Source organism: Petaurus breviceps, unplaced genomic scaffold (assembly GCF_028583685.1).
Source record: "Petaurus breviceps papuanus isolate PSGF00001 unplaced genomic scaffold, PetGlider_PUasm1.0 287, whole genome shotgun sequence".
NCBI lineage: Eukaryota > Metazoa > Chordata > Mammalia > Diprotodontia > Petauridae > Petaurus > Petaurus breviceps.
The window spans coordinates 1,213,842-1,226,192 of record NW_027186029.1 but is presented as its reverse complement, the minus strand read 5'-3'; the positions used below and the strand labels follow the sequence as shown (position 1 = coordinate 1,226,192).

The 12,351-nt window shown below is 47.6% G+C and overlaps 1 protein-coding gene across 5 annotated transcripts in view; it reads right to left on the bottom strand.

Moving 5' to 3' along the window:
• LOC138167692 (zinc finger protein 184-like) overlaps nt 1–12,351 on the bottom strand; it is a 31,699-nt gene that overhangs the window by 14,537 nt on the left and 4,811 nt on the right. For all 5 annotated transcript variants that reach the window (XM_069096654.1, XM_069096656.1, XM_069096652.1 and 2 more), the window contains 2 exons: nt 4,019–4,145; nt 3,269–3,367 (listed from right to left, as the gene is read on the bottom strand). In XM_069096654.1, the coding sequence (XP_068952755.1) occupies nt 3,269–3,367; nt 4,019–4,145 (226 nt within the window). The remainder of the gene's footprint in view (nt 1–3,268; nt 3,368–4,018; nt 4,146–12,351) is intronic.

The following is a 12,351-nucleotide window of genomic DNA, read 5'->3' as shown; positions in this document are numbered from 1 at the left end:
GAGAAATACAGTACGTGGAAAAGATAAATTCAACAGCCTTCTGCTTCGTGATCTCTTCTCGTTTCTCGCCTCCTTAGGAATTTCTGTCAACCCCAAGTGCCCCGAGTAGAAGTTCAGTGTGGAAATGTTGTTCTAACTGCCGGAAGCTAGTTAAGCAATTACTAAAGACAAAAGAGATTCTTAGTTGCAACAAGATGGGAAGTCCTGGGGAACTGAGCCCACTGTAGCTCTTTGTAACTACAGAGTAAAATAATTTCAATGATTTCTTTGACATCAGACTGAGATCGCAAACAAAAATACACACATGAATACACACATGTATACATATACTGGGGTAGTTAGGATAAATGTTAGCTATTATGCATATATATGACTCTTTTTACACACACAAACACACACACACAGCTAGGCCCTGATTAAAATACTGGAGTAATGAATTACCCTGAAGTGGTTTCATTCTTCAAACTGGTACTGCATATTTCCATTATGCTGGAACCAATGACCAGATTTTACATAACTGTAATTTCGAGTAAGGCAGATTTGAATATATATGGCCACTTGAGATTCACAAAGATCAGGAACTAGCTCTTATTTGCTAACCACCCCAAAAGGCCTCATTTCATAGCAGAAGTAAAGACACGAAACTATTCTACTTAACCCTTCCCTAATGGCAAAAGGCCACAGAAAGGCACTTGTTACAGAAACTGAATTAGCCCACCGCTGATGTTAGTGGACAAGGAATTCACCAGGCTGGTTCCAGATGATAATGCTAAACCCCCTGTTCTAAGCTATTTTGAATTTCTGTCCCAATTAAAGCGTGTAGATCTATAATGCCCTGCCCCTTAGCCAACATCAATAGTCACAAGATACTTAGACCTTTTTAACAGAGACACAGAGTTCTCTGGCAGCAAGCAGAGCTAAGTATTCCTAACTATCCCGTACAGCCCTATCATGGCCTTTTACTAAAACCCTTCAGGTTTTCTGCTTTTTAAAACCTAATAACAACTGCTATGGTCCAGACCTGGGATCTTATGACACAGGAACTCCCACTAAGGAAACGTGCTCTCCCAATGCAGCCCAGTAACTGCAGTGCCACTCAGCCTCAGGGAATGCCTGAGACACTGAGGGCTTGGGGGACAACTGCCCAGTGTATGCAAGGAGAAAGACTTCCATCCAGATGGTCCTGACTTCACGGACAGCTTTCTACAGCCCATGTTGCCTATGGTCTATAGCAGTGGTTCTCAATGCATGGTCCAGGGATCTTGGGGAGTGGAAGGGTGTCCAGTTTTTTCACTTGCATGGTACAAATTACTGATCTGGTCCTTTATTAATTAAAGTATTTAGAGACATACATTTTTCCTTGTAAATTTTGGGATGCTTTGGCTATATCCCCCAAATTATTTATGCTGTCTCACTGTTACATTATCTTACTTTTAATAAAGTTCACTATTTTTATTGTTAAACAAACAGATCCGGCAGCCCTGCAGAGGATGGAAACCCTGAGGCCGGGAGGGCCAGCCCAGGTAAGAGATGAAGAGAACACAGCCCTCCTAGGCTGTCAGGGCTGGGCTGGCTCCCAAGAGTTGCCTGTGAAACTGAACATTCACAGCACAGAAGTCGGGGACAGCTATGAATGACAACTGCACTGAATGTCCTGCAGACACATGACGGAGTCAACGTCAATCGTGCAGATGAAGCCACCCTGCTGGGTTCCCTCCAAATTCCCTCCTGCTCTTTGGGGCGGACAATCTTCCTGGTCCTTCCTTTGGTAACCCAAGCACAGCCATCGCCCCCGCCCTGTGGTCCTGGATAACAGCTGCCACACCTCTGTGCACCTTTCTGCCAAGCGGCCTGTGCAGGGAGCCAGAGCCGGGCCCTTCACTGAATCTTACCAAGGAGTCTCCACATTCCTGTACTTACTGTGTGCACCGTTCCTCGGTTCCTTGGTGCACTTTACTCTGCATCAGTTCAGATGAGTCTTTGCAGACTTCTCTTAACTCACCCTTTTTACTCCCTGTCACGCCATATTATCACTTAACATTCACAAACGGTCATTTCTGTAGCCACTGCCCAGTTAACGGGCACCCATTTTGTTTCCAGTTCTTTGCTTTCTAGATCACTCTTGTCTCCTATGTTTTCATCTCAAGGGTGAGACCTGGCTTTGGTCTGTGGATCAGTGTAGCCTTGCCCAAATGGAACAGAGGCCTTTTGGGGAACATCTATTCACTCCTTCATTCAGTGGTAGAAGAGCTTTGGAAGCCAGACATACTGATGCCCCTTTTGTAGGGCTAGGAAGTGGTGCCAAGTTCTGATTTCCAAATAGTTATTTCAAATGTGAAGGAAAAGTAACTCAACTGCCCATACCCTTAGACCAGCAATTCCAACATGGAGTACGAACACTCAAGAGGTCGAAGACAAACCCAATATACACCAGCATAGGCTGATCCTCCATCTCTGTGGTAGCAAAATACTAGAAACCAAGGGGAGACCATTCCTCAGGGAATGGTCAGAGCTCAGCTCCATGGGGAAGACGACAAGTCAATGACTGCGGACAAAGCAGCTTGGAGGCGATCTCTGAGGAGAGGCAGAAGTGGGCCAACAAGCACGACTGGCCTCAGTGACAGCAACGCCTTCCACTTAACATCTCCATGTCCTTATCGCTTCCCTGGGGCCCAGGTTCAGAAGCTCGGTACTTTCCAAACCTCCTCCTCCTCCAACACACACAGTCACTTGCTGCTTCTGTCTCCGCAACCTCTTTCGTCTCTGACCCTGCAACGCAGCTGACCTGGCCCTTCCTCACACACGACCTCTGCCCCATCATTCCAGCTGGTCCACGTACCTGGAGTGAATTACCTCCTCACCTCTGCCTCAGAAAACTCCTCTCTTCCTTTAAAATGAAGCTCAAGCACCGTTTTCTACATGGAGCCTCTGCCCCTCCCTCCCCTCCCTCCAAACCCACTGGTTGGCAGAGACGCGTACTTCTTCACATGAGATGCTGCCTGTATTTTTACACGTCCTTGTCTTCTTTCCTGTGTGGATGCAGGGTTACTGGGAGGAGGAAGGGCTTTGTTCCTTGCCCCGGTGTCCTCTGGGCCTAGCACGGTGTCTAGTACCTAGCAGGATCTTCTTAAAACACATGCTGATCTGAGGCCTGCCAAATTCCCGGGCCTGCACTTCTCCCCACATCTGCAGGACTGGAGGAGTCGCTCCCAGCCAGGCCCCAGTAACACTTGCTCACGCGTGGCCGGTAGCACCTCACTCCACTCACCTACACACTGGCTGTTTCCTGGGATGTCTCCCTCTGGCATCCATGGTGCTTCCCCTCGCTCCAGCTGGTCAATCACCTCTGGTTTGGAAACTGCCAGTCCTGCTCATTGGAAAAGCAAAAGAGTCACAGGGGTGGCTCGCAATCAGTCCCACCTCCCTCTCTGCTGAACAATATGGCCCCGCACCAGAAGCGGAGGGTGCTGGGAGGGCAATGGTGAGGACAAAGCCCACCAACTCTGAAGTAGACACTGTACTGTTACTCAGAAGTATGGGAAAATGTGCCACAGAACGCATCTGGGTTCAGAAAAGAAAGGAGCGCATGGGACCCAGGGCCTACCAAGTGTAAGGGAACTTGTCACTATTCCAGGTGACACGTTAGGGACGGGGACAGCACACCTCAGGAGCAATGCCCCAGGGTGAACAGGGATGCCAGTGGGGCGTCATGACCAGAAAACGCTCCTTGGTGTCTCCAGCCTGCAGCCCTCAGGCTACAGGGCTCCGCACGGCTCACTTGCTCCTCTGGCACTCAGGGCTCTCTGCCTTTGCAACGAGGCTTCGAAGGCCCCTTCCGGTTACAAATCTATGATCCTGCGTGCTTTTCTCTTGGGCACAAAACGCTTAATAACTAGGGGCCAGGCTCTTACTTCTTTGGGCCAAATAACAATCACTTAATGTCCAACACACTCACTGAGCTTTACCTTTAAGAGGAGGTGGCAAGGACAGAGTCTGGGTCCCAGGGGAGCCTCCTTACCCAGGCCGACCAGGTTCCAATAGTTCTCCAGCATGACCTCCCGGTAGAGTGCCTTCTGAAAAGGGTCCAGGTGCCCCCACTCTTCTTGGGTGAAGTCCACAGCCACATCCCTGAAGGTCACTGACTCCTGAAACAACATACAAACTTGTGTTTACCCAAGGATTACTGCCCTGATGGACCTGGGAGGAAGGGGAAATTGGCAGGGATTCTGGGATGGCTCTCACCCCCCTCATGCAGTCAAGTGTGCCAAGTCTGTCATTCAATAAGTTCTTAAGGTGTGCCTAGCACTGTGTGAAGCACTGGGGCTACCAAGACACACAGTCCCTGACCTCAAGGAGATTGCCCAGTAAGGGGCAGATCACACACAACCACTGTGTATAGACAAGATACAGACAGTACAAGTAGAGGTAATCTCAGAGGGAAGGAACTGGGCATTGAGGAGAAAAAGGAGCTGGGGTAGGAAACCTCCTGAAAAACTGAGAATGGGAACTGAGCTGAATCTTGAAGGCAGGCAGGGAAGCCAGGAGACTGAGATAACAGGGGTGATAAGGGAGATGAGGAGAAAAGGAGGTGAGATGAGGGGGGAGGGAGGTGAGGAGACGAGGGGAGAGGAGGTGAGAAGATGAAGGAGAGGGAGGTGAGGAGATGAGGGGGGAGGAGGTGAGAAGATGAAGGAGAGGGAGGTGAGAAGATGAAGGAGAGGGAGGTGAGGAGATGAGGGGAGATGAGGGGGGAGGTGGAGGGGAGGAGTTGGGAAAGAGTGCTCAAGAAACAAGGCAAGGGGGCCCAAGACACCCAAAGTGAGTGGGCAAGGCCAAGGAGAGGTCAGAAAGGCAGGAGGAGCAGCACCCCTAAAGAGAAAAGAAGGGGATGGACAGTGATAAAGGCCACAGAGAGGCTGAGGCTGGCACATCTAGTTAGAAATATGCAGCAGGCCACTGGTGATGCCGACTGGAGCTAAGCAGAACAGAATCAGGCCTACACGGTGCATACCCTTTGGTCCAGCAATCTATCTGACCTGTTCAATTTGACCTGTTCGATCTATATCCCAAGACATCCAAAAAAGGGGAAAAGGACCCGTTTGTACAAAAATATTTGTAGAGGCTCTTTTTGTGATGGCTAAGAATTGGAAACTGCAGGGATTCCCATCAATCAGTGTAGTAGGCGATTGTGATGGAATACGACTGTGCTGTAAAAATGACAAGCAGGATGATTTCTGGAAAGACCTGCACAAACAGATACAAAGTGAAGCGAGCAGAACCAAGAGAACGTCCACACACACTGTAGCAATAACTAACTGCGGATGACTTAGCTCTTCTCAGCAATACAAAGACCCGAGACAATCCCAAAGGACAAACGATGAAGTACACTCTCCCTCTACAGAGAAAGAACTGGTGTGTCTGAATCCACACTGAAGCAGGCTATTTCTCACTTTCTTTCATTTTTTTTATCTGAGTCTTCTTGTACAAAATGACTAATATGGAAATGTTATACATAATTACACACGTATAACCTCTATCAGACTGCTTACTTACTGTCTTAGGGAGGGGAGAGGAGAGGGAGGCAGGGTTAGAATTTGGAACTCAAAACTTTAAATAAAAATGTTTAAGAATTGGAAAAGAAAAAGATTCAGACCACAGATGTGGGGCTCATCTGCGTGGAGACAGTCAATGAGGTCCCCAGAATGGCTGGTCACCAGTGGGCAGAGCACTGGCCTCTGGGATGACTCAGCTGCATGAGTCTGGGCCAGCCCCTCAGCTGTAAAATGAGGTTTAACGCAGTTATGGCACTTATGCCCACCCAGGGCAGCAGGCACAATGGCAGCGGAACCTCCCAGCCCATGTTCCCTGTGGGCTGGGACGCTCAATGGTGTGATAGTAATGGAATATAAAGATCCCCATGTATTGGCTTGGTTTTCAAACTGATTGTGTTAAAACCCAGAGCTTGTTAATCCCACCTGTGGGATGGACATGTTGATGTAAAAAGAGAGTCCTGAATTGGGAGGAGCTGGTGACGTAGATTTGGAGAGACACCAAAGAGGCAGAAGAACTTTTTGGAAGCAGCACCCTCGTGGAGGCAGAGAGAGACTGAGAGGATTGCTGAGGGCCACTTTGAATTGCCCTGGACTTTTGAGACCTGCCCCTGGAGCTGCCAAGGACTGAGGAGACATGGCTGTTTTGCTGGTACTTTGTCTGTTTTGATGTTGTTTTGCCAGATTTGTCCACTGGTGAAAGACAGTCCTGTTGTTGAAGAAGTCTTGGAACCTTTCTGTTGGTTAAGAGCTCCTGAGACTGTCCTGCAGACAGAGAGTGAATACTGTCCACTGGTGAAGGGCAGTGCTGTTGTTGCAGGGGTCTGGGAACCTTGCTGTTGGTTCAGAAGCCCTGAAGAAGGATTTTCTTGTTGTATGTTTACAGAAATCCTGGGAGAGGGTTTTGCTAATGTTTTCAGGGGTTCTAGGACTGTTCTGCAGACAGAGGATGAATTAATGAAGAGACTGGCAATGTATCTTGTGGCCTTGCTAAGCCTTGTCTCCCCAGGAACTAAGATTGCTGAGAACTTGCCTGTGTCAAGATGATTAAGTGCTGTGCTTAAATTTGTTGTAACTCTGGGGTAGATTCAATTGTGATCCAGGGGTGGGGAACTTTTGACCTTTTTGTGTTCTATGGTTGAACAAATGAATGTACTTTACTTATGTTTGGAAACTAATCTCCATTTGAGAAGAGGGGCTTTGTGATGGACTAAATGAAGGTACAGCCTAGGGGTGGAGTAGTATTTAGAACAGGGACTTTGTAATTGATTGAATGATTGGAAGGTCCTGGGGTGGGGTAGTCCTTGGAGATTATTTAATCACGCTTAGTAAATGCTGTATTTTGAATGATGTCATATTTTGATTCCCTCTGTTCTTACTTTGTCACTGAATAAAATGGAGAGCGCCTATGCTGGTATTTTGAACCTTGGGAAGTTGCCTTTCCTTGGCATTACATTACAAATGGGCACCAGGTTTCTACCTGAGAGGGAAGCCCATTTTCTTTGCCTTTGCTTTTTCTGGGCTAGGAAAGGCCATCTGAGCACCAAATGAGGAACCTGTTGAGTACTGAACAAGCAGTCACCTGTAAATTTTGAAATGTTCCTTGTTTGATGAATCTGCAAAACTCTATGCTTGGGGAAGACTCTATGCTTGGGGAAAACTCTATGCTTGGGGATTATCACACAACATTGCCTGTTCTGAGACTTCTTCCTGAGGCACTGCTTATGGCTCTCAAGAGCCCCCAGAGGATTGTTCTGAATTGGGGAGAACTGTGTTCAAAATGTGCCCCCATCTATTGGCCTGGAACCTGGGAGAGGAAGAGAGGGAGGAGTTACAGAGCCCTGGCACATGCCCAGATCTCCTACAATGCAGACACCAGGGGCTGGCAACACAGACACTCCAAGGTGGCCTACCCCATGGGTGGAAGCAGCCTTGGAGCATTATGGCTTCACTATCAGCTGGCTGCAGAGTTGGCACTGACTTTACCTACTTATGTCCCTCAGACAAAGGAAGACCACGGAAACCTTGAAGCCAACAATTCCAGGCTGGATGTTGCCATGAACCCAGCAGGGGAGCTCTGAAAAACCCAGGTCCTGAGACAAAGTATGGGGAGGCACCTTGGACTTGAAATTTGGTGGGATGTACTACGTAGGAACTGAGTTAAGTTGTAAACCTAATTCCCCTTACCTCTCCAGAAACTGAGGTAGATAGGGAATTATGCCCCACAGGTGATGAGGGAAAATGTCTGTATGTTTATTCTAGTTAAAGCTTTGAAGGAAATATTCCTCTGTAGAAGTCAATCTGTGGGGCAGCTAGGAGGCACAGTGAATACAGGGCTGGCCCTGGAGTCAGGAGCACCTGAGTTCAGATCCGACCTCAGACACTTAACACAAAAACTAGCTGTGTGACCCTGGGCAAGTCACTTAACCCCAACTGCCCCCCCCCCCAATTTAATAAAAAAAAAAAAAAAACAACCAAAAATCCCAGAAAGACTTCCAGGAGCTAATGCAAAGTGAAAAAGTACTGTATAGAAAGGAGCAGCCCTGTGGTAAGAGGATTAGCTGTGAATGACTTAGCTATTCTCAGCAATGCAACGATCCAAGAGAACTCTGAAGGACTCAGTCCCCACAGAAAGAACTGATGGTGGGTGAATACACATTACACATGTATACTCTACACTGATTTGTTTACCTTCTCAATGGGGAGTGGGGGGTGAGGAGAGAGGAAATAAGAGAACTTGGAACTCAAAGACTGTTTTGAATGTAACTGGGGAAAATACAATGCTAAATACTTAAATTTTAAAAATAAGAATGAAAGTACAAGACAACAAAAATTGAAAACTGAATCTAGTGACATTACAACAACCAAGGCTGGTACTAAAGAAGACACAAGAAGATATTTCCTTCTCTACAAAGATATCTCAAACTAGTTGTCTCATAATATCTGAAACTCATCATGTCCAAAACAACTCATTTCCTTTCCCCTAAACACACACATGCATGCGCACACGCACACACGCGTGCAAATGCACACACACCCCCCTCCTCTTTCAGTCCCCTTCGGCTTTTAGCCTATCAATCATCCAATCCTGGAAGGATTCACTCCTGCTACAGTCAGAGCCAAGGTGTTGTCAAGGCCTGTCAATACCACCTTTGCAGCATCTCCCCAATATTTCTCCTCTCCTCGGACCCTGCCCCCATCCTGGTGTAGGACCTCGGCACCTCACACCTGGACTATAGCAGCAGTCTGCCTGCCTCAGTATCTCCCTGCTCCAGACTAATAGTCCATTCGGCTGCCAAAGCTGATCATTCTTGAGTCTGGATCTGACCATATCACTCTTCTACTCAATCAACAAGGGAGACATCGATGTTGGTTGGGGTCTCTTTTTTTCTTCATCACCACCAGTAACAAATGCTGACTAAACACAGCCAAAAGGCAGCTGGTAGAAGAGCCCATGAGTAGCACCTCCTACAGAGACAGATCTTGTATCCACCCTTCAAAGTCATCACCTAAGGAAGCGGCTTCTGAGAAGGGGCCAACCATCCCCACCAAATGCTTACCATTTGCCATAGGGCAGGCAAGCCAGCCAAGCCAAAGCACCAGGGCACCTCAGAGACAGAAGGAGGCATATGCTAGGAAAAGTCAAGCCACCGCCACAGCTGCTGCTGCCACTACCACCACCCTGACCACATGCTCCCCTCAGACCCTGAGCCCAAGAGCCCTGGGAAAGGCCAGACTCCCAGCCCAGTGCCCTCAGCATCCTCCTGGGAGGCAGCCCCTGGGGAGATGCATCCTGAGGACAAACTGCTCCTGCAGGGGCTGCAGCCAGAGCATCTGAAGACCTAGAAAGGAAAGTTCTGGCCACCAAAGTCCTTGGTCCAGTCCAATGGCTCCACATCAGAAACTGGTATCACTTTAGCAGTGGAAATGATAATAAAAAGGAGGCCTGACCACCTGCTTTGCTGCTGCCCCCCAAGGTCCAAGAGACCTTTCCCTGGGAGTCATCTCCCCCATTACAATGGGAGCTCCAGGGAGGAGGGACTCTGCTATTTCTATCCCAGTGCTTGGCACGCAGAAAGCACTGAAAAAATGCTTCATTCTTTCATTCCTTCAACTTCACTACCTTCCTGTTACCTCCAGGACCAACCCCCCGTCTGGCTTTTAAACAGCCTGGGCTTCCTCTCCTATCTCTTCACACTTCACTCCCCTCCACAGACCTCAGCATCCAGTCTCACTGGCCTCCTGGCTATCCCTCATGCCTGACATTCCCTTACTGCCCCCTCTAAGTCTCAGAACAAATCCCATCTTCCACAAGAGGCCTGTCCCAGTTCCTCTCGGTACATTCCCTTAAAAAGCCCATCTACCCTGCATCCATTGTGTGTATGGACAAAGCTGTTGGCATGTTGTCTCCTGCGTCAGAACTTAACCAAAATGTGCACAGCAGCACTTTCTGTGATATCAAAGAACTGGAAACAAAGTAGATGAACACTGATTAAGCAATGACTAAACAAGCTGTGGTCTATGTATTAAATATCATGAACACATGAGAAAACTTTTTTTTGCTTCTTTTTTTGGGGGGGTGGGGAAGGCAGGGCAATTGGGGTGACTTGCCCAAGGTCACACGAATACTAAGTGTCTGAGCCTGGATTTGAACTAAGGTCTTCTGACTCCAGGGCCAATGCTCTATTCACTGTGCCACCTAGCTACCCCCATGAGGAAACTTCTATCAACTGATGCACAGTGAATTAAGAAGAACCAGGAAAACAATTCACACAATGACTATAATGTGAACGGAAAGGACCATAACAAAATAACAAGCTGAAAACTCTGAAATTGTGACAGAACTCATAATAGTCTGATCCCAAAGAAGAGGTACAAAAGGGATCTGCTGCCTTTATAGAAGTGAGAGAGTGATAAAGACATCAGATTGCTTGAGTGTTGTCTCTGGTTTTGTCCAATTGGGTTCTTTTTTTAATTCTGGGTTACAGAGAATGGCCCTTTGAGAGGAAAGGGGAGCACGGGGAGATACTGGTGATATAAAACAAAAAGATATCAATAAAAATGGCAATGGTCACATTGGTGAGAGCAATTTAAATTTGGTGTTGTGGTCAGAAACCAGGCAGATATTTGGGGAGATGAGGAAGCAGAGGCTCTCCTAGGAGTGTGGCTGTGATGTAGTGAGACAGCTTGAGGGGACAGCAGGTACAAGTACAGGTTTTCAGTATGAGAGAGACTTGGGCTTGTATGCAGGAGATGGGGAAGATTCCACCAGTTAAGGAGAAATGGAAGATGACACAGAGAAGTGAAATGACTTGACAAGCTCCTGGACGAGACAGGAGGAATTAGATCAAGGGCATAAAGAAAGGAAATAGCCTCTGTAAGGAAAGAGCTACTTCATGGACAAGGACAAGTAAAGGTGGGTGGGGGAAAGAGAAGATAAAGAAGAAGGGATCTGAAGTACAAAAGTGGGGAGAAAAGGAGGCTCCTCATACAGAAACTTTTTTTTCTGGTTCAGTCAGTCAGTAAGCATTTGTCAAGATCCTACTATATGTCAAGGACTGTGCTAAGTGCTGGGAATTCAAAAAGAGACAAGAGAAGCTCACAATACAACAGGGGACATAACATGCAAAAAAAAATACGTACAGGATAATTAGGAAATGATTAAAAGGGAAAGTACTAGAATGAAGAGGAATTGGGAAAGGTTTCCTGTATAAAGTGGGATTTCAGTTGGGACTTGAAGGAAATCAGAGAAGTAAGGAGGCAGAGATGAGGAGGGAGAGCATTCCTGGTGCCCAGAGGTAAGGCCCAGTGTGCAGGCTGTGCCCTGAGCTTGGCAGAACAATAGTTTGTGCTCTAAGTGGTCTCACTCCTTGTCAGTTTAGTGCTTTGACCAAGCACCAGGTATTTACTGGCCCCTATTCCCCAGGAACCTGAGAGCCATCCATCACCTTGCTTGACTTGCTCACAATCTCTGTTCCGTGTAAAAGCTAAGTAAACCAAACAGCATTGTGCCCTGTTATGAGAAAATCAACTTGGAGACTGTTCCCACAGGATCCAGGAAAGCCTGCATTGTCCACACAAGAACCTGCCACAGGAATGGCTACTCAAGATCTAAGAATGATTATGTCATAGTCCAGCCCACTTATGGATGTAAACACTGCCTGTACCCCAACATGCTAAGCCCTCCTTTGGGGAGTGAGGGGGATTCCTTGCTTTCAAGTCACTTTCCTCACTCTGAAATAAATTACAGCGCTACTTTGTGTCCTGACACATGTGCCTCTGGCCTGCTCTGTATACCAGCCATTCCAGTTAAAGACTGATGCAGTCTGGACTGCATTCAAAATTCTGTTGACAAAGAAATGGGGGCCAGGCAGAGAGGATGCCCAGAGTCAAGGGATGGAGGGTTTTATTCATGGAACAGCCAGGAAGGGTCACTGGATCAGAGTACGTGTCAGGGAGGAAGGTGTAAGATGAATGGAAAGGTAGGAGGGGGCAAATTTCCAAGGGATTTCTTTGAATGCCAAACAGAGTATTTTGTGTTTGCTCTTGGAAGAAACAGGGAGCCACAGGTGTTAGAGACATGGTCAGACTCCACTTCAGGAAGATCACTTTGGCGGCTGAAAGGAGGATGTACTTAAGTGGGGAGAGACTGGAAGCAGTCACACCCACCAGCAGCTACTGCCATAGTCTAGGCACAAATGGTGAGGTGGCTGCGCCAGAGTGGGGAAAGTATGAGAGAGAAAGAGGCATATTGGAGAGATGCAGCTGAGGTGAAACAGACCAGAGATGCTGCTGAGGTGAA